Source organism: Dermacentor albipictus, chromosome 6, assembly GCF_038994185.2.
Source record: "Dermacentor albipictus isolate Rhodes 1998 colony chromosome 6, USDA_Dalb.pri_finalv2, whole genome shotgun sequence".
In the NCBI taxonomy this organism is placed as follows: Eukaryota; Metazoa; Arthropoda; class Arachnida; order Ixodida; family Ixodidae; genus Dermacentor; species Dermacentor albipictus.
This window is the reverse complement of record NC_091826.1, coordinates 114,767,549-114,790,249: the sequence shown is the minus strand read 5'-3', so window position 1 is coordinate 114,790,249 and position 22,701 is coordinate 114,767,549. Positions and strand designations below refer to the sequence as shown.

General features: G+C 48.0%; 1 protein-coding gene and 1 long non-coding RNA gene across 3 annotated transcripts in view; both read right to left on the bottom strand.

Moving 5' to 3' along the window:
• The window catches only part of LOC135908314 (uncharacterized), a 494,518-nt gene that overhangs the window by 94,314 nt on the left and 377,503 nt on the right, over positions 1–22,701 (bottom strand). The window contains exons 1-2 of one of the 2 annotated variants that reach the window (XM_065440067.2): positions 17,754–17,924; positions 11,227–11,327 (exon numbers count right to left, since the gene is read on the bottom strand). In XM_065440067.2, coding sequence (XP_065296139.1) covers positions 11,227–11,327; positions 17,754–17,849 — 197 coding nt within the window. In that variant the 5' untranslated portion in view covers positions 17,850–17,924. Of the gene's footprint in view, positions 1–11,226; positions 11,328–17,753; positions 17,925–22,701 lie in introns of those variants that run through there. The other variant, XM_070541265.1, reaches the window with a different exon arrangement.
• LOC135908323 (uncharacterized) lies at positions 18,667–22,648 on the bottom strand. The gene is made up of 3 exons (XR_011507034.1): positions 21,425–22,648; positions 20,411–20,485; positions 18,667–20,346 (listed from the first exon to the last, which is right to left on the bottom strand). It is a non-coding gene; the product is annotated as an uncharacterized lncRNA (long non-coding RNA).

The following is a 22,701-nucleotide window of genomic DNA, read 5'->3' as shown; positions in this document are numbered from 1 at the left end:
AACCAATGAGCAGCAACATCAATTGAGATGGTGCGATTGAAGCTCGACTACTTCTCGCGGGGCAAAACACTTAGTTGATGAAAATTGTGCATCCATTACGTCACCAGTGGAACCATTTCAAAAAGTACAACGTCATTAGCATAACAAAATGGAGTCACAGGCTGTTTTCTGCCACCCGCAAATAATTGTAAATACTAAACTGCGCAGACTTTCTGAAGTTTGCTCGCGGTGATGCGTGGCAGGATATGCCGAGATTGTAGTACTGTATTTAATGCAGTAATATGGTCACAACTCTCGTATTCTTAATCATAAAAAGTAATGGCAATATACAGGGTATGCTGCGTAACACGAGCCAGGACTATAAAAATGAAAGGTGCGTCGGAAGTGCATTGAACTGAGGGCATAGTATTCGTAATAGCCTATAGTAACTCAGGCAAGATTTTTTTCGTTTTAGCCTAACTAAATATTTAAGTTAAATTACCGAACTATTTCATTATTGGCTGAGGAGCCCATACGCATGTTTGTAGAGCACCTTCAGAAACCGCCGATCGAGTTGTTTGCTGTAGGATATGTCTCACGTAGTCCTTTTTTCAGGATGCAAAGAGAGCCCGTGAAATATTGCAGAAAAAAGAAAGTCACGTGACGGAATGCTTGCGCAGTTAAAGTCCCTTAATCTTTCATTTTTAGTGCCAAGCTTATATCTTTCCGCCACTCGCTCTCCCCGACGTTTCCTCCTCGCCGTCTACTGTCGCGCCAGCCTCCTCCGCTCCACCATTGGCCAGACCGTGTCGCGTGGAGGCACGCGTTACGCTTTTGCGGATTTTTTGTTCTTTTTAACGCCCTCCGACCGCCATTGTCGACGTAGGGCGACGAAAGTAAGCGCAAACCGATTGATCGAGTTCGTTAGTGGACCAAATCAAGTGCATTAAGGAAGAGCTCTTCACCGCGATGTCGTGCTGCTGCGCCTTCGGTTGTCGCAACCGACAAGGCGGCTTCAATATGCTTTTTTGTTGGCCATCCGGCTATCGCAACGCACGAAAAAAAAAATCCTCCATGCATGGCGTCGGACGGGCTGACTGCAAGGAGGTTGCAAAAAGCACACGGTTTGCGAAGAGCCATAGTTTTTCACTACCGGTTATTTCGAACCTAGTTTAAGCCTGCCTCTTTAGAAAAAGTGCTTGCGTATACGCCTATTTGGTGCGCTATTTTTGGAGCGCTTAGGTTGACTATGACATAAGAGCGACTTTATTCAGGGAATTTATTTTCAGGTATACCAGAAATTAGCATATTATATTGTCGACGCTTTTCCAAGACACACTAACGCTTACGAATGCATTCGTTCAGCTACAATATACGCTCACACGTGTTTATTTTGTTTGAGGTGTTTAACATATTTTACATCCCGAGGCGACTGAGGATGTGAGTGAGGTCGCAGTGGATGACTTGTGATAACATTATTTAGGTAACTAGTGGATTGTTAACCTGCACTTTCACCATGCAGTACATGTGCCGGTAAATTCGTCGTTGGCGTTCCGTAATTGACCCCGAACGGTCGCAGTAGCGCTGCGTCAAAAGTTGGTGCCTGGGTGCGATTGTATTTCTTTATTAGATTTTTGTACTAGTTGTAAGAACGTGTCATTATTTCGTATTATTGGCGGCGTCTCCAGGACACCAAAGCGGCAACGGGAACACCAAAGCTAGAACCAGGGCTGGTCCTTGTCTTGCAACTCGCCGAGACTTGTGCTTGCCAATGGGGGTATAAGATCGGCTGTCCGCTGTCGCGTCGCGGACAGCCAATTTTGTGTGCGAACACTCCTTGCGGTGCCTGCATTATCTCAGGTTTATCTTATAATCTCACGTGCTCTCTTGATGTCTCCTTTAGTGGTTACATGTGCCCTTCGTGAGCAGTACTTAAAAAAAAACATCTATAGTCGCGACAACAAAAGCACCTCGAAACGAAAAAAGCACCCCGCCTGCGAGAAGAAATTACGGAGTGCCAACCAGGAATCTTCCCACGGGCCTCTTGTATATCTCTTCTGTCCTGACTGCTGTGGGACATGTCCTCGGTATTGGAGGGATGAGGAGCGGCTACTCGTACGTTTTGTGTGCAGGATTATTGTAGCAGAGAAAGGCCGCAAAGGACCTCAGGCCCTCTGATAAGGATGAACATTTTGACAGCTTAACGTTAAGGTTTTATGCGTCTGATTAAGCAAATGGCTATCGCACGCGTCATATGCGCTGTACGTGGCCTTCCATCTCTTGCGACGAATAATTTCGCGCTTTTTGATTATGAAGTGTCACGGAGTTGCAGTGGAAGCTTCGCGTAGATCAGTTATGTAAGTGTCACGATCCACCCGGGTTCGTGAACAAGGGAGCGCTCGAGGCCCCCTACGATAGACGGACGCTCAGCAGCGTGGTGGTGCTGAACGATGACTGACGGGCCAGCCGCCGTGCTCGTCGGTGTTTATTGTGGTGCGGTGACCAATGTTGCCTGCCGAGCTTTAGCAGGCGACTGAGCCCGGCGGCGAACGAACATTAAGCCTGGGGGGGGGGCATCACGTGCTTGCCACACAGCCTTACCCCCAGTTTGTTTTTTAAAGAAAAAAAAACAAACGTCCATGTTTTGAATACGAGCCTCTGCCACCACCCTAGCTGGGTCGACGGTGCCTGCTATCCAGGCGAGTAACGGTCTGGTTGCCTCCGCCGTCGAGTACTCCGCCCGGGCACCGGTGTTAATGGGTCGGGTGTGGCAACACCGGGTGCTGCCTGAGCCAGCCTCGCTCCAACCGGAGGGTACGTAGTTGTCGGCCTCGTGAGTGCTGCTGAGCTCGACACCAGTCCAACGGGTGCCGCACCACTGGCTACGGTTGCCGCCTCCTACGTAGGTGGTGCTTCACTGGAAGCGACTGGTACTGCCGCTAGTTCTCCTGTGGGCTGGAACTCAGTGGCAGTCGAGGGCGCTGGCCAGGTCCCGAGGCGAGGCCCTACATGGTCGGCGTGTCTGTGCCACATGGCTCCGTCTGGCATGCGCACGAGCAGCGATGAGGCGCTGGCAGGAGACACTACCTGTCCGGCAGACCAGGGTGGACCAAGACGGACGTTCCTGGCGTAAAATTGAGCTCTCGACAATGGTAAAGGCCCGAGACGGCACCCTTTGTCAGCAGCAAGCTTCTGCTTCGGCTGCTTCAAAAGCATGGTGGCTCGGAGGTCCGTATGAAAGACGTCCAAGAGTGTCTTGACCACCCGACCCAGCAGGAGCTCACAGGGGGCACGGCCAGTGACATCGTGAGGCGTGGCCCGGTACTGAAACAATATCCGGGCACTCTGAGTCCAGAAATCCCCAGTCTGGCTCTTCTCGAGCTTGTCTTTGATGGTTTGCACCTTCCGCTCGGCTGCACCATTTGAAGCAGGGTGGTACGGCGGAATCACCATCCGGCGGATTCCATTCTTCGTCAGCCAGGCCAGGTACTCTGTGCTGGCGAAAGCAGGACTATTGTCGGACACGATGACATCCAGCAACCCCTGGGCGGCGAAGACCTGCCGTAGCGTTGCAATGGTCACGCCTGCTGATGTAGTGGTGACAGGTAGAACCTCCACCCACTTCGAAAAGGCCTCCACCACCACCAGGAAGTAATGGCCCTTAAAGGGTCCCCCAAAATTCACATGTAGGCGGGACCAGGGTCTCTGTGCGAACGGTCGGGGGTGATATCCACACGACGCGAGGCTCGCTGATGCTCCTGGCAGATTTAGCAGCTCTGCACCAAGTGAGCGATGTACTGGTCCAGGCCACCAAACATGGGACCAGGCCACCATCTTGGTCTTTTCTACGCCATGATGACCCGCGTGCAGCAACTGCAGGACCCTGGACCGGAGACTTTGTGGGATCACCACCATAGAACAGTAGGCAGCCCTGCTGCAAGCTCAGCTCAGCGGTCTTGTGGCTATAGGCCTGCTGCGCCAATTCCTCTCCACGGGACACCGCCTTGACCACCTGAGACAGGACTGGGTCCCGGCAGGTTGCTTGAGATACCGCAGATCTGGAGAGCATCTCCGGGTACGCGTGTTCCAGCATGAACACTTCAGCAGGTTCTGGCACAGCGTGAGGTACCTCTGGCAGGGGCAAGTGGCTCAGGGCATCAGCAGGTACCAGGTCCTTTCCCGGATGGTAAACCGGCTGGTAACTGTAAGCTGCCAGCCTCAAGGCCCAGCGTACCGCTCGAGGCACCAGGACTGCCTTGTCAGGCCCCAGCAGCCCCAACAGCGGCTTGTGGTCCGTGACCGCCTCGAACTTCCTGCCCCACAAATACTGGTGGAAGCGTTCGACACCGAACATGAGGGCCAAACCTTCCTTGCCCAGCTGGCTGTAACGTTGTTCTGCAGCATGAAGCCGTCGAGAAGCAAATGACACAGGACGTTCCTGGCCATCTTTGTCCCGGTGTGCCAGGACGGCTCCCTCACCGTATGGCGACACATCTACAGCAAGGACGACAGGCTTGGGAGGATCGAAGTGCACCAGCACTGGAGCCTTGGTAAACTTCTGCCCACCGGACAATGCCGACCAGAGATCTTCAATACGGGGCAGCGGGTACTTCTCGATGTTAGCGACGGGGTTGATGGTAACCTTGAAATCGCCGCAGATCCTGACACTGCCGTCTCGCTTGAGGACTGGTACGATGGGAGCGGCCCATTCAGATGTCTTGACAGCTACCAGGATGCCCTCTCGCTGTAACCGCTGCAGCTCCTGGATGACCCCGTCCTTCAGGGCGAACGGCAGTGGGCGAGGCTTGAAAAAACGTGGCCGGGCTCCCTCAGGTACATCTTGCACCACATGCAGGCTGGCTTCCTGGTATGGCAGACGAACGACCAGTGCATGAATCCAATTTCGGCCCAGCAGCGTCGGCGACGACCCCTTCGTTAGGTAAAGGGGAAGGGTTGCCTCCCTGTCGCCAAAGCGAACGCTGACCTGTGCCTGACCCTGTACCTGGGAGAGTTGCCCGGAGTAGCTGCGCAGAATCACGCCCGAAGCCTCGACGGACACGCCGGGGAAAGTACGCTTGACGAGTTTCCCGGCCATTACTGACACGCTGGCCCCTGTGTCCAGCTCCATGGAAATGGGGTGTCCGCAGATTTCGACGGTCAGCATGTACGGCGGCACAGACGACGGTGCAAAGCCTGTGTGTCACATGCCGAAAATCAGATGGGTCCTCAGCCATGTCGCAGAGCCTGGCCGCGGAAGAACTTGAGCTTGCTGCCACACGCCCTTACCGCATACCCTTGCGACGGCTACCCTGGCCGCGGGCTTGTGTGGTACCTGGGCTTGAATGAGGCTGCTGCTGCTGTTTGCTGTTCGTCCTCCCCCTTCGGCATACATGTGCCAGGTGCCCAGTTTTCCCTCACGTAAAGCATTGTGCTTGAGACAACTGGCACTGTGACGGGGAGTAGGCACTACCACAGCGACCGCAGGTACTGCCCTTTGTCGCCAATTCATTGATCACCGCTTCCGCCGACGGTGAGCCAGTATCACAAAAAATCTCGCCGGCGTCCTTGGCGGCAGCTTCCATTGCCAGCGCTACCTTCACGGCGTCGTCCAACGAGGGTTCGGGAAGCTCCAGGAGTCGCGTCTGCATGGCGGTGTTGTTGATACCACAGACGAAACGGTCCCGGTGCAGCGAGGGCAACTGGTCCCCGAAAACGCAGGCACCCGCTAACCCTCGTAGCGCAGTAACGAACTGCCCGAGGGTCTCTCCTTCCCGGCGGCTCCGGTTGTTGAAGCGGAAACACTCCATTAGTGTGGACGGTGCTGGGTTAAAATGCGAGCGCAGTATGGCAAGCAGCTCACCCAGCGTCTTAACGTGCGGCGTGGCTGGCTTGAGAAGGTCGAGCAAGAGGCTGAAGACGCGGGTCCCGGAGCTGGCCAGGAAAATGTCCCGCTGTTTGGCCTCGGGTGTGTCGTTTGCCTGGAAGAGCACGTGGACTTGCTCCTCGTAAATTTTTCAGGCGGACCCATCTCCCTCGAATGGCTCGAGCCTTCCGTACAGCGGCATGGAGACAGCAACGGGGGGTGGTGTTTCGCCGCTCACGGCGGCGTGGGACGATCCGCGGGTACTCGTCGCCATCCTCGTCGCCAGTGTCACGATCCACCCGGGTTCGTGAACAAGGGAGGGCTCGAGGCACCCTCCGATAGACGGACGCTCCGCAGCGTGGTGGCGCTGAGCGATGACTGACCGGCGAGTAGCCGTGCTCGTCGGTGTTTATTACGGTGCGGTGACCAATGTTGCCTGCCGAGCTTTAGCAGGTCACCGAGCCTGGCGACGAACGAACATTATGCCTGGGGGGCGTCACATGCTTGCTGCAGTAAGGTTGCATCCCAGTACCACGACAAAAATTAGTGCATCTGTTGCAATTGGCATTATTAATAATCCTTCTTTTTTCTTAGAGTTCCATTGCTTGTGCGAGCCGGACAGCTGAGTGGATTGTGTGAATTGGTGCCGTATACGTTCCTTGTCTCTGAGACTGTGATAAGCACCTTCATTAAACCCATTTGAGGACTATTTGGTCCTACAACCCCATTCTTCTATCTGTCTCAATACTCGCCGCGGTGGCGTAGCGGCTACGTCGTGATCCTTCTAAACACGAGAGTCGTGGGATCAAGCCGCGGCCGCCGCGGTCAGATTTCGATGGGGGCGAAATACAAAAACAGCCCTTCCGTGTGCATTGGGGGCACGTTAAAGTACCCCAGCTCGTCAAAATTAATCCCCAGTCCACGATTACAGCGTGCCTCATAATCAGGTCGTGAGTTTGGCATGTAAAGCCCAAGAATTAATTTTTTTCTCTGTTTGTGCTGTTCGAGCTCTAGGGATGCTAGTTCTCTGCGAAAACTTACAACGCAAAAGAATACAGACGAAAGTACTATACAAATGTAAAATTTGCAGTTCAACTAAACTATTACTTGTGCTAATGGGGGGGGGGTAACTATTTTTGGAACCTCTGTTCATTTTTTCCAATCACGTTCGTTCTTGCTATGAAAGTCCAGTCTCTTGCAGTGTAACAAATACAATAAATAAAGAACGCGATTTCATCTTCTCCGAAAACTAGTGGTAGGTTATTCACATTATCAATACCGTCCACGTATGAAAACGTTGCTCATGGCCGCCAGAAGCCGTGCTTCAGATATACACACATCTGTAAAACACGCAGAGCAGAAACGGCACAGTTGCTACGCATTGCTGCCCCCAGACAGTTGGAATGTTTCACTCGCCGGCAGAACAAAAGCATTCTGCAGGTGCGTAAACGAACCTACGAAACCACGTTCACATACTTTCAGCAGTCAAAACTTGAAACTGGCATTTTGCGCGTGCTTGAGCATACCGCGTGCATGCGTTGCACCTCCGCAACACGAACTCTCAACCTGCGGGAGCTTTACACCTTAAATAATGGTAATTGTCTGTATTCCATTGCGCAATTACAACATGGCATTATTGAGGCCAGTTACTGACCGATGTAGCAAAATCTCGCCTCGAAAGCTCCTCCGCCGGGCTCGAATTAGGTTTTCCGCGGATTTCCTCCGGTAGCGTTTTAGGCGTCCTCCGCTGCGGTAGGGTTGTCATACGTGGCGGGACTGTCGAGGCCGCGCCGATGGGGTCAGTGGAGCGGAGGACGAGGGGAGTGGTTGGGGCTACATTTAGACACTGAGGGGTTTTATGCGCCGGGGTATCGTGTTGCTCTCAGACGTGGATTCGGTGAACAAGGTCGGCTGCACTGGTGACGGGGACGTGGCAGGGCGGTATGATAGTTGTAGGCAGGTGGGCCTGTGGCTCCTGTCAGAAGACTACGCAAATACATGCTGCTGGCCGAGCGCCGATGAGGCGATAAAGGACGGCCTGCCGCTTCCCCATCGCCAGTCACGATGCAGCCATCCTTCACCGAATGCACGCTTGAGAGCGGCACTATACCAAAGCTGAAGCGCTCCGTCACGTGGCTTTTTTTTTATATGTCGCGGGCTCTAATTGCAACCCGGGAGAAAGGACTGCATGAGACGTATCCTATAGGAAACAACTCGATTGATGGTTTCTGAAGGTGCTCTACAAACCTACGTATCATACTTGGGGTTCTTGGCCAGTAAATAAAAGGTTGGGTCATTAAACTTGAAGAATGGGTGAATTATTGGGGGAAAATTGACTGAGTTAATACAGCCCAGTGCAAATAGTATGCGTTCGGTTCAATTCGCTTCCGACGCACCTTTAATTTATAAAGCCTTGCCTCAAGTTACATGGGACATCCTGTATACGATGTAAATTCATGAGGTTTGATCAGTAACATTACTTTTTAATGGCCTTTCCAATATATATTACGTTTTAGTTATGTCTGCAGTACTAGAGTACACGTGGCACGCGTGCTGTGGCAGTGAAGATTAAAGTGTGGTTCTTGTGAATTAGTTCAATGTAATGTTGATTTTATCCTAACACCGAAATAACAGATGTGTCTTGGTGCGAAGGATGCACGCATATGGGACTTAGTTCAAAATGTCGGCGAACCGGCTGCTATGCATTCACGGAAAACTGTCAAGGCTCCCCAGTGTTATGTGTGCCATTATAGAATGAGTCCTACAAATACAGATGGGTGTTTTCAGGTTACATTGTGACCTGATGTCTTGGCGAATCATCTCCTTTACTTTGAAAGACAGAGAGTTTATTTGGCATTCAGCCCTTACAAAGAAGGCAAAATGCCAGGACTGCAGCAAAACTATGCTTGCAGCATCACAAGGGCTATGGCCTTGATTGTATTTGATAGTGAAAAACATACGTGATATACATGAAACATATAATGATATCTGACATTGTAATAACTAAATAATAAATATTATATGAACAAGTATTTACATTCTAATCATAATTTGTAATCGTGATTATTACCTAGTACAATGCATTGATATCAACAATATTAATTCAGACAGAATGCACTTTTCAAAATCGCATATGAACTTCTTTAAAATGTGTCGAAGAACACTCCATTAAAAACAAGATGTAAAAAGAAAGAAAATCACCGCCCGAGCACTCCGTATAGATGGTTAAGAAGCGAAGCTGAGACATGCGCCCGCGGTGCGTATCAGTGGGTCAATCCGGATGGTTCAATAAACGACGGCTGGGTAGGCTGCCGGACCTTCCGTACGCAGCTGCTGCTTGTGCTTGGCTGCACGAGCCTCTTCTTGTGCCCGGGCTGCAGTATCGGCACGGCGTAGACGAGCCCGTTCCCGGTTCTGCTCGCGGCGTGGCTGATCGAAAGCTGTCCGCTCCTCAGGAGCGCGTATGATGCGTGGCCTACAGATTTCGGAGCCGGAGAGAATCTGCTGCACGCGCACTCGGCTTCGGCGGAGAGCAACGACGTCATTACTGGCGCAGCTAATCCAACACCATATCGATGACAAGGCCTTTTCACTCCGATGCGTGACGCCTTCTTACCTGCCCCGACTGCCATAGAATGCGATGGGGATGCTCACTAGTAGGCAACAGTGATTTTGACACCACCGCGTTCATCACGCCAGCCTTACAGTGGAAATATTGAGCCAGGTAGTGTGACATCATGGAATGGAGTAAGCAGGCATTGTACCATCTGGGTGGTATTGGGCAATCACGCTCCTCTCTTTTTGTCTTTTTTCTTTTCACCTATGGGCATGTGGTTGCACCGGAGGACTCTGGGAGGAGTTTTCAGCCTGCAGGCGACCGACAGACGGATGGACGGACGGACAAATCGGCTAGCCATATACAGCTTGGCAGTAAAAAAAAAAAAAAAAAAAAAACACGTATGAAGGTGCGTACGAACGTGTGGCTATACCAAACAATTTACTGGTACAGTTTGAAATGCATTCGAGTCATTCACGCAATTCGAATACAATTTGTATTTTTGTGCATGTACTGTTGTGTGCTTTGCATATAGGATGTGATCTGAGCTGGCGCAGTAGACCACTTGGCGCACCAAGCCTCGAAAGGCTAACGTTTTTTTTTCGACCGTGTTGTTGGTCCCGCGAAATGTGCTTCTACACATTTCGCGGGAACTATGGGCTTCTATGGGCTTCTACACGCCTTCGCTACCATGTGTACATATATGTTGGTTTAAACTAGAGAGACCCGCCGTGGTTGCTCAGTGGCTATGGTGTTGGGCTGCTGAGCACGAGGTCGCGGGATCGAATCCCGGCCACGGCGGCCGCATTTCGATGGGGGCGAAATGCGAAAACACCCGTGTGCTTAGATTTAGGTGCACGTTAAAGAACCCCAGGTGGTCTAAATTTCCGGAGTCCTCCACTACGGCGTGCCTCATAATCAGAAAGTGGTTTTGGCACGTAAAACCCCAAATATTATTAAACTAGAGAGGCAGGTATGAGATCATGCTACCAGTTGAGCGCACTTTCATGTCGTTTAATCCAAGCTTGACTTGCTTTCTTCCATACGACGCCGTAAGTCGGTTGTGCCCTTATCACAGCGTAGAAACTTTTTGGCTGAGAAATTGCGTACGAATTGCGCAATTTGGTGAATTCCGCCACTCCTTATAGATTGATATTCTTCGCCTTTGGGTGCAAGCGCCAATATGTTTCAACAGTTACACGCCACACATTACACTTAACATTGCACTAGCCTCACCAAACCGACTGTAAACTCGGTGTCACGTAGATTTCTCACGCTAGAGTGGGAAACATATCTAATACATGCCGTAAAACGCCTTAGAGCACTTGTTGAGCAATGCTTCGCAAAGAATATAATTACTTCATGAACTCAAGATTTGGTTCCCTCATCATAAGATCACCCGCGCCTTATTCCCTAAAGATGTCAGTTTTGTGGCGTACGGAGTAATTGAAAGATTTTGGCAAAACTTCATGCGCAGTTCCTTCATGCGTAACCCTCTGAAACGCTTGTTCAAGTAATGTTCTACAAAGGCTGTAACTATCTTCCACACATTAAACTAAACAAATTACATGGCCCCTATTCTCTGCAAGTACACCATTTCTACCTCCTTTCGTTCTCCTATGACAATGGGGAAATTTTGTACGCGTACCGTAAAAAAGCCTTTAGGAACGCTGAACCAAGGGTTTAGCAAGTTTTATTTAGCCTCTAAGTAGTCTGAAACATGACGATATTCCTTCACATCACCCGCAACATATCTCGAATTTCCCCTAAAGAAAAAAAGTTTTGGACACAATTATATTGTGATACATACCTTAATACAAGTTCTTACCTTTTATCAGGTTTCACGAAGCGCACCAAGTGATGTATATTGTATCCTGGAAAAGGCTTTATACTGGTCTTTTCTGCTGTGCTGGTCACGGTTCTTTCCGCCTGTTGAAAGTAAAAATGTGCACTTTATAGAAACCGACAAATAGAGCAAACGAAACGGTTTACTTAAAAGTAAACTGCAAGAATTCTTCTGAGGAAGCAGGGGAAGAAAGAACGAAGACTTGGTCGTTCGAACTGGTTGGTGTGGTCAGTTATTGTGCAGAGGTACGCGGCTTTTCGTTTAGCATTTCTAATTTTTTGCTTTGTGTCTTGTTTTGTTTTATTCACCTTGCTTTTTATTGTATGGCGAGTTCAAGCTGGTCAGACTAACCTGATGTCTCTTTGTTCTACTCGTAAAGTGCATTCCCCTTGGCTAGCTCTATGCCTGCCCGCAAATGGCGGATGGGCTCAAGTTTGCGCAGTGGCATCAATAGTGTCCCTTTATCTGATAGCAAGTTAACAATAATGTAGCAATAATAATAATAATAATAATAATAATAATAATAATAATAATAATAATAATAATAATAATAATAATAATAATAATAATAATAATAATAATAATAATAATAATAATAATAATAATAATAACAATAATAATAATAATAATAATAATAATAATAATAATATATTTTTATTCACTTCAATTCATACAACGTGTTCCAGCCTTCATAAGCGTTGCCGCTTGTGTGCTGAGCTGGGCAGTCAGGTTAGGTTTACCTATCATGCCTTTCAATACATACGATACAGATGGAGAACCCGCAAGTTATTCAGTGAAGCTTCGAAATGGCACTTCCCTTTTCTAGACAACCACAGAAATACGCCAATTTGTTCGCAGTGATATTATTTCCTGTTCCTCAGTTTTGAGGAACAGCTTTGAGGTGCGCTCGATACCTAGTCATCTTTTCCGAGTCTGCATCGAATCCGGTGAGCCCGTTTATTTCATCGCGCCTCGCTTACTTGAGCGGTTCAGCCCGTGGGATAAACGCGAGCGTGAATCCCTCAGAAGTATTAGACTTGTTAGCAGCTAATGGCGCTGTTTTTGTATAGGGATGTAGCCAAATTATCAAGAACGAGAAGTCAGCTATAGAATCGGTGATTGCTGCTTTCGCGGGAACAGCTTGTGCGCTGGATGTGTACCCCTAGTATTTTTGCTGGCCGGAGCTATCATTGCTTTATTACCCGAAGTATTCAGGCCTGTACGACTCACAACAGGCAGGCCACATTTGTTAAATATTATAAAAATGTGAATTTCTCTGCCATAGAAAACGAACTTGAAGAATTTATCACTGACTTCATGCCGAGATTTTACAGTAGCACTGTTCAAGGTAATTGGTTTCTCTTTAAAGAAGAGCTTGCCTACTTGGCCGATAGCTACATTCCTATAAAATGCATTGTTTCTTCTCCCAAAGCTCCTTGGTTTAGGTCTATCTGAAACGCTTGTTAAGCAAAAAGAAACGGGTATTCCGCCGAGCGAAAGTGGCGATGACGCCTGAACAATGGCACGCGTACAACTGTGCTGAGCCTGAGTACAAAAATGGCATTGCGCACGCAAAAGACGTGTTCCACAACTTTACCTTGCCCACTCTGCTTAAAGTAACCCTCGGCACATTTGGAATGTAGTTCGTGGCAGCAAGTATAACACGATTCATTTGCTCGACAGCAATGTTGATACTGTTCCTAATGGTGACTTCTGCAAAGTGTTAGACGATAATTTTGTTTCTTGCTTTTCTGGCTTAATAGCCTATTCTATGCCACCAATCACCGACCCTGGTTTTATTCCAATGGATTTCATCTCTGCAGATTCAGCTGGGGTGTGCCGTCTCATAGAAAATTAAAAGTTGCCTAGCTCTGCAGGTAATGATAAAATAAATCCAAAGTTCCTAAAAAATGCAAAAAATTACTGTTCTATTATAATTTCTGAATTATATTCCCAGTATTTACAGGCTACCACTTGGCCAGAATATTGGAAGGTGGGTAAGGTGGTGACCACAACGACGCGGGCTCACTGTATGATGCAGAGGCATTACTGATCTAATTCAGTAAGCTCAAAGCAAAATAAATCAACAAAATGTTCAAGTACGACCTAAACACAACCTACAGACATGGTCGCGTCGGAGTTTAATTTGGATATACCAGAAAAACATATTTCTGTTGCTCTGAACATCAAACCCATACCCCTTTTCCGAGTGGCGCGGCCCACTCAGTTCCTTCCAACAACGCTGTCTCGCGGGTCTCCGCGCATGCGCAAGAAAGCTGTGGTTGCCGGGAAGCGAGACAAGCAGTCAGTTAGCTTTGAAATATATCGCCTTCCACTCTTAAAAACGAAGCTTAAGCACTCTCCAAATTTTTGCAGTCGTTTTCGCTTGCCTGTGTCGAACGCTGCTGTAGCCTGGTCGAACGCGTCCTTGTGTCCGTGACTAGGACCGATTACAGAAATAGGCTGGCAACACGAACATTACAAATAACCTTGGACGTATGGGTACTGCGAAAAATTAGAGCCAGATAACCGCTTCCTTTCCAAATTTGACAGTGCCGTGAGTACGATCAGTGAATACAATGCAAGCCCAGAAAAGAAAAACAGCAGCTTCCAGCATTGTTGAAAAATAAACAGCACTAGCCTACCCTAGGCGCATGATGATGAACCAGAAAACAGATGTCTTAGTTAATATTATTGTATATGACTAAACATAATAATTACGTACTATCTGTCATATAATAAAAACACTGTGACAGGCTTGACAGAAAGTTTATTGGTGACTAAATTTGTGCTTGCTACACACCTATAGCGGGTAATTGTGCGCTCACGACGGAAGGCCTGCGTAGTGGAGGTAGTTGTTTTCATGGCGGGGTCGATTTTTTTCTCCCTCTGCAGCGATTCGCTGGAACTTAAGATTTTGCAGGGCAACGCGAAGGTGTTTTGTGGGTAGGCATCATGTAGCCACAGTTGATGTGAAGGGCCGATCATCACAGCGTCACGTACATTTTGTTACTACGGGTTGGGCAAAAAAAGATTGCCCTAGCCGAATGCGAAAGTGCATGTGCACTTAAAAGGACAAATACAAATGGCTATATTCGGCTACAATTTTTTCCCCATGTTTTGTATTCGGCTACGTTTGCGCTACAATTTCTCTAGGTTTGGGCTACGCCACCTAGTCAGACCTGGCAACACCGAGCCGAGCGCGCGCGTAGCAACTTATCTTCGGCTCCGAAATGATTAAGCAACGCATCATATGTGATCCTGAGGAGCAGGCAGCTTTAGATCAGTAAAGCCGAGCAGAAACGGTAACCAGCTCATCTAGGCCGTGCCGACGCTGCAGCCTTGGCACAAGAACATGCTCGTGCAGCCGAGCGCAGCAGCAACTGCGTAGCGAGTATCTGGCAGCCTACCAAGCCGTACTTAAAGGGAAGCTGCAGAGTCTGTCAAATTCAATAAGACGCTCATATACGGATGCGAGAACCTATAAACGATGCATGTAAAAAATTTGGGGGGGGGGGGGGGATTTTTCACTTAGGAGCGACGCAATCGTCGGTTAAAATTGCGCTGTAGCTCCGCCCCCCGTCGAGCGCCGCGCCCTGCTGCTGACGCTGACGATAAGAGCAAAGACCGGAAACCGCGTCGTAGTGACGTCAGCACTGGTGTTCCGTTCCTTAGCAGTCTCCGCGACCGTGCGTGACCATGCTTATTTCTGTGTGCGTGCCGTCCTAATCTGCTTCACTCGACCCTAAATTCCTTTGTTTGTGCGTATGTATAGTGGTAGTTGACGTGCGCAGCATCAATTGAACTTGTAGGCCGCTCACGCCGGCGTTCTGTGCGGCCTACGGTTACACGAACACCAGCAGCCGCGACGATGTTCCATTAGTTCCCGCAAGAGAAGAAGCTTTCAGCTAAGTGGAATGCTGCTGTGAAACGAAAGAACTTCAAGCGCTCAAGAACAACAGTGATGTGCTCCAACCACTTCCGTGACTACGATTACTACCAGAGTATATCAATAATGTGTTCGTGTTAGCACGCTGAACGGAAGGTGCATGTTTATTGCCCATCCTTGACGCAGTTTTCATCGCCAAGCGCCGCGACTTTTCTATTCGCACGTGTGTTGGGAAACAGCCTGCATGCAGCTACCATAACGCAGTGCAAGCGTAATGTTTGTATGTGTTGGAAAGCCGGCTCACGCCAGGACGCTGCGCTTCCCCTTATCTCGCACACATAGAGAAACCGACGATCTCAAGTAGCCGACGGAATTCGCCGGTTACGAGTAGCGTGCGGATGGCGCACTGATGAAGGTATAAAAAAATAAATTATGGGGTTTTACGTGCCGAAACCGCTTTCTCATTATGAGCCATGCCATAGTGGAGGACTCCGGAAATTTTGACCACCTGGGGTTCTTTAACGTGCACCTAAATCTAAGTACACGGGTGTTTTCGCATTTCGCCCGCATCGATATGCGGCCGTCGTGGCCTGATGAAGGTTCTGTATTAAACTACACGTGCTACAACAGCCGGTAAACTTTTCCCGCGTTTAAACCATCTGTGTGGATTGCCGAGAGCTTTGGGGTAGCGCACAAATGCCGAAGATCGCATCACCGCTTACGTTCTACGAGGAGGCATGCAGGAACATGACACCACAGTTGTTTGCCAGGAAACGTACTCACTGGATCGCTGAGTGCAGCTTAGCAAAAAAACCTACTCGCCAAAGAATATTTCCAACAGAAGGAGATGCTAACACTTCGTCTTCGTTCGTGTAGAAAGCACTGCTTTCACCAGCATTTTTTGCTTCTTGGAGAGGACGGCTTTTTCGCAATCGGCTCGTACATGTAGGGAGTAAAGTATAAACCCCATACAAGTGATCTTGCACGCGACAGCGAAAGCAACAGGCGAAGCGATGGCTGTCGCGTTCACTCGTCGCCTACAAGCCGAACTCCACGCGAACGACGGCTTTACGCGACGACTTCCCGGTATGAGGGCTGCAATATACGCGCTGAAACTAGCTTGACGTGTGCTTTATCACCTTAAGTTCATGTATTTTACAGTAAAAAGGAGCATAAAATATTTCTGTAGGTCTTCCACTAGGTTCATATTCTTGCACTTGTAAAATTCAATAGTTTGCGCGTTCCGTGCGACAAACAGTAGTATTTGAGTTATGTACATCCCGTTCCGGTTTCTCACTATTGGCTTGTCGCTCATAGCACTTGCGGGCGACGAGCGACGAGTTCTAGATTTTTAGAAATGAGCGATCGAGCGACGACACCGACCAATCTGTTCAAGCAACGGCCTGTTTTGTCGCTCGAAGCCATCGCCTGTCGCCGTCGCGCCCAAAGTCGCTCTCTTGGGGTTTGGACTTAACGCCGAACTGCTCAGAGTAAGGCCAGCTCTCGAAATTTTCCAATACCGTCTTAGCAAAACAGCACCAAACTATTTAGCACCGTGCTTCATGTGTAGCGGCAGCAGTCGGTCTGGACGAACACCATTGTTGACGTCACGAAGCGCCCGACAAATCACAGGCGCAAACGAGGCGCGCGAGCTGCCCCGAGTCTGCTGCTGCACTTTTCGTCGAAAAAAAATCTGTTTGCGCTTTCCTTCGCTCAATTTCGATGCCTTATTCGAATTCAGAGGGTTGAAAACCATGACGTAGCGCTCTTAACTCATATTTTCTGGAAAAGCTTTCAGCTTCCCTTCAAATGAACCGTCGGGAGTCACCCGGTGATAAACACAGGGGCAGCATGTTTCAGCTTCGCTGGGTAACCATCTGTACAAAGGGATTGGCCCGTGAGTTTTTTACTGTCAGCGTCTGCTTCTGTGCGAATGGTTTCAAGGGTTGTCGCGATCACTGGCAATATACTTGTGTTGCACGTGACCACTAGGCTGAAGGAACGGTGGGCGAGTCACAAATATGTAAATATGAGTGTGAATTAGAAAGCAGGGAAGTGTAAGGCGTAGAATAACTGAGACTTGGAATACAAAGGTGAGTGCGGCTGTTCATTTAACATGTAGAGTTCATAGTATGTGGTCTGTGAAATTAATAGGAATGGTATGAAGGTGCTGTCAAGTATGGTAGGTGATTAAATCGTGCGATGAGGTTCATAAATTACCGTGCATAACATAGAGCCTGCTTATTATGGCAGGACAACCGATATTGCGTAATTAGACATCTGACCTGCAGTTGACACATAATAGGAAGAGAATGATAAAAACGACGATGACAGTAATGGTGCAAATACTTGGAGGTAATTTGGTTTCTATATCCTCGTGGAGTGCCTCTGCATATTGTAAACAAGAATACCAGCCCGCGTCTGCACATTGAAAGCGCAATTTAAGTTTAGCTATCCATTGCAGTCAGGATCAGTTAACATCTGGCCAAGAGGAAAGGAACGGACTAACAATAGTTCATCATGGAGAATAAGCACCAACATAAAACAGTGCAGTTGATTATATTTACACCACGAAAGTATGAATTCTTCCTAATCCTTCAGAATCTAACAGAATACTCACATTGTAGATTATATGAATACCATGCTTGTTGTTGAATTCATTCAAAGCGCGTAAAGCGGCCAATGAAATTTTTGGCGTAACTTGTTCAAAATTCATAATGCCTGCTTTGCCTCCTGCGCAGCGGCGATTGGTTTCTTCTCTGGGTGAGCGATCCTGTTATCTAGGACGACTGCGCTGTGTGCACGGAGTTCTTTGTATTGTAGCACAATCGCCGACAGCCCTAATTTATGAGGCGCCGCTGTTCGCCTATACTTTCTTTATTGCATAGCACACCCTTTATTTATAAGGCTAGTCCATGCAGAGCAGGCGTGTGCAATAATTCTGCGATGATTCTATAGCTGCACCGGTAATTTTCCTTCACTGACAGTGTTAAGACTTAGGGGAAATGTTACGATATGTAGAAAAACGAAGCACCCGGTCAATATATTGAAATATGTTATTGCTGTAGGAATTATATGGACACTGCAGGCGCATTTCTGCCGTAGCCGTTGCCGAAGCTCTCGCCGTGAGGTACAGCATAAAGTCCAAAGGCGATAAAATCAGCGCCGTGCGTCGTATGTTTCATATGTTAGTTTAAGCGTCGGAGGGTGAGCCTGCGAACGCAGCTGAATCTCGCGTGTACGAGAGAGGTAGGAGGGCCGGAAGGCACCTTTACTGCTATCGCGCGCGAGGCCCGAGGGTGAGGAAACGGAGGGGGGGGGGGGGGGGTGAGGAGGACCTTCTTCTGCGGTGGCTGTCATAGAGTTACTATACTGACTCTAGAGGACAAGCTACCCATAGGGCCCATGCATTAAAATCGGGAACCTCAAGAGCGCCGCCATGTTGCTACGCGCCGAGGTTGCCAGCTCCTGAGACGCTTGCTAGACTTGGTGACAGTAGTCAGTTTTAATCCGGCAACAGTAGCAGCATGGCGTCTCGTTTGTAGTGTCGAGATGTGTGCGTGCAGCCGTGTGTTTGGGCTTTACAAGTTGGTTCTTTATTCTATGTTGCGGGACGGTGTGGGTGTGGTTCATGTTGGCCGTACAGGTGGCAGTTATGCAACCGAGGGATGATCCTGTTGAAGTTTCCGGCGGTATGCGGTTTTCAGCGGTCACGCCTGTTGCAGGAGTGTCACTCGACGAGGTTACGAGCTCGAAGCTGTGGTCCAATTCCTCGTTGGCGTTCCGTAATTCTCTTCGCACGGGCGCGGTATGTTGCAAAACCCGCTTTCGTGATCTATCGTCGCGATGATAGATCGGGTTTTTTTTTTGTTATTATGAGTACTGATCCAGCTGTAGGGCACATGTAACCGACAAACGGAAGTCTCAGGAGAGCGCCTGAGATTGTAATAAAGCAGGCGGCGCAGGAACTCCAGGGCACCCAAGGGACAGTGGGGGGATCAAAGCTCGAAGCAGAACGGTATGTAGGGTGGGTCCGCGGCAGGTGTGTGCCAGAGTGTTCGCACGGACAGCTCCCCTGGCACGCGCAGCAGTGCCTCGCAAGGTCGAGATACCTTAAAGGCACCTGCGCCCATGATCTTTCTTTTGCTTCGGTGCAGTGAGCATGATTAAGGAGAATAATATGGAGGGCATCCGGTGCAGTCGCGAATGCGTCATGGCAAATGTAGCTCGAGTCGCCTGGCGTGTGTAGTAATATCAGAGTTGGTTGTATGAACTTTATGCATAATAGGCTTTGTTACGGTACCTTAACGGAATGGGTCTAGAGGACGGTGTTGGTACATTTCTTCGTACCGCCTTAATCCTATACCCCCCACTACAATCACGCACACATGCCCCATTTTTTTATGTATACATACAATTCCTTGCCATGACGGATCATAGCCTCCTTTATTTTTGAAAAATAGAGGAGGCTATGGACGGATTGACCAGTTCAAGTTGTCAACTTGTCAGTAACTGTCATAGGAATCACTGTAATAAACACAATTCCACGATCGGATTGTTTACTTTCATTTTTTGTTGTAACACTGAGGGCTACATAGAACTTTATTTTGTATATGTGAGAGAAGTATGTGGATATCACGAGGTTAAGCCAATGTGCGATACACAGACAAAGCAGCTGCTACAACATGAACTGCATTGAGGGCCACACAACACATACGTAATTAAAGGTGCAAAATATAGGGGGAAGCTTCAAAATACGCTCTGTAGCACTGCAAAGTATAACATATATTGTATGTGTACAATAAATGTTCAAAAATACAATGCATCAATGTACCATTTGCCTTCAAGTTTATTATGATGTTCAAGTTTACTGAAGTTTATTATGAGCATATGTACAACAGGGATCAACCAACACACCCGCAGTCGAGGTGGCTGTTCGAGGTGTGCTGGCTGCCTCAGTGTAAGAAAAAGAAATTGGGTAAATGTCGACACCAGTGCCACTGCTTCTTGCCTCTGACCTGCACGTGCCTCTGCGGCATCTTTGTGCACAAGTGTGCTGGCGTGGTGAGGCGTAGGAGTCATCCGAGAGAAAGAGTATTGTTTACATGGAGGAGTGGCTGTTCACATTGCCTGTCACTTTCCCTCAAATGTTTCCTTGGCGACTAGGGTGACACACCCGCAGTCAAGGTGGCTGTTCGAGGTGTGCTGGCTGCCTAAACGAAATAAAAAGAAATTAGATGAATGTCGATACCAGTGCTATTGCTTATTGCCTCTTACCTGCATTTGCCTCCACGGCCTCTTGGATTGCGGAGTCTGTATGAGGGAGCTGCTGTGGCTAGGCGTAGGCATTGTCTAAGCAAAAAGAAAAGGCCATTTAAATGGGGAATTATGGAAATAAATGCAGTTATGTCTGCTTCTTGCACTCTTCTTGCCTAAAAGTTTTCAAACATAGTGTCCAGAACACACCAGCACTTTGACTGCTTCTGCTTTTTACCTGCAGGTGTTGTTGCGAGATCCTTAGTATGGCTGCGTGCAGCATTGTAACACTTGGTGGAGGCATTTGAAGTGGTAGCCAAAAATATAATTTGTCTGCACGAATGCTTTCAATTTCTAAATGCAGTGGTAACTATCACTATTGGTGCAAGGCCCCCCCACATCTATGCGGCAAGTGCCATAGCTCGAAACTGAATTGTTCCTTTATGTTTCACAAGGCATCTGATATGTCCACATTAGATGTAATGTGTTTGTTTTTATTTATCCCAGTGTGGAGAGAGCATCATTAAATGGCTGAAGTACTATAGCGCCAAACAGACGACACAAGAAGAGACACGGACGAGCGCTTATGTCCGTGTCTCTTCTTCTTGTGTCGTCTGTTTGGCGCTATAGTACTTCAGTAATATGCACCAACTAGCCCAACAAAACGTTCTGCTGAAATATCATTAAATGTTTTGTTTATTTTTGCGTGTCTTGTTTTTTGGTTTATTTCTGAATTTATCATGATGCTAAAGTGACTTATGTAATGGCAATCAGCTTTTGTTTTGCAGAAAAACAATGCATTTCCTGACCCATTGTTTGACATCCCCCACTCGCATAATTTTGCAGAGTATTCTACCTATACTGACTTGCTTGACCTCCACTAAAGGGTCTTGCATTTTTAAATACGACTCTTTCCTTAAAATCATTCGACACTTCTCATAATTTCTGTACCTTGGGCTTCTGATACTCTGCATTCACTATTTTTGCTTGTTTCTGACTAGAAATGTCTTCTTTAATTTAGAGCTTAAATTTTACCTTTGGAACACACGGAAGGGCTTGCCATTGCATATCTGCATAAAAGGGAAACATGTTTCATTAAACATTTGCAAAATCCCATTGAAGATTGATGAATGCAGCTTGCAGTGTGATATGACTGAATGAGCCATAAAAGTAACTCATCTCACTTGGTAAATGAAAGCACATATTAGTGTGATGCACAAGATACGTTACACTAACGTGGTGGGTTCTCTTGCTTATAAAGCAAAATAATCGGTGCGCGAGAAAAAAATTCTTTTTGCATAACCCTTGTACACACTGACTTAAGGAAAATGAGCTGGAGCTGTCCACATGATGTACTTATTTTACCTGCGAGTATGGTCAACAAAAAAGTGTCCCAGCTGCTTAGTGGTATTCCGGATTATGTCAGTATTGCATATGTGCCTGTTGTCGAAAATAATTGAATTTTGAAAGTGCTCGCAGGGATCTGATGTGCATATCTGCAGTTTATGGGTACATGTAAAAGACTCAGCATCAAGTGCAAGTGAACGGTCCCACAGGCCCGGAGTCGATCATGCAAATAGATTCGCTGCACAAATTTGTGACCAGAAAAGATATGCCACATGAAATGGCATGCAAGGAAGTGTTGAAAATATTGCACAGTTAATAAAACGCCTAAGCTATTAATATGTGGCTTGATGCACTCGTTATGCAAAACGGAGGTGAGGCGTGCAGACAGGAAACAAGAGTAGAGTATTTACAAGCAAACAACACGCGCGCCGCCCACTTCTCTACTCTTGTGTCCTGTCTGCACGCCTCACCTCTGTTTTGCATAATGAATCCTTACGAACTAGCTCAGCTTTCTGTCGTTCTAAGTCTCGATGCACTCTATTTCGTCCGCATTAGGCGCTCGCCTCTTGATTACTTCGTGGCACAGAAATACTCGGTCATCAGGCTGTTTTTCTGCTGTGGCCTTTGTAGAAGCATGATTGTTCAAAGTGCAACAATTAAACAGATTCTTTGAGTTGCTTGTGGCTTCGCCAGTACAATTCCGGTGCGCTGGTCCGCCTGTCCAGCAATTTCCTACTGAAGGGAAACCTGCAAATAAAAACACCGCTCCGCATGCAGAAAAATGCTCTACTGTGACGCTTCTCGAACGATTGTGATGTACCACAAGAGCTGCCTACTCGCGTGATATTCTCAACAAGGAGATAAATTCGTTTACTTACATGTGAAGGTATATGCCAGACCACTTCGGTGGCACATAAGGCACGAGTGTGTCATAGCGTCCGATGTCGACGCGCGATCGCATGTCA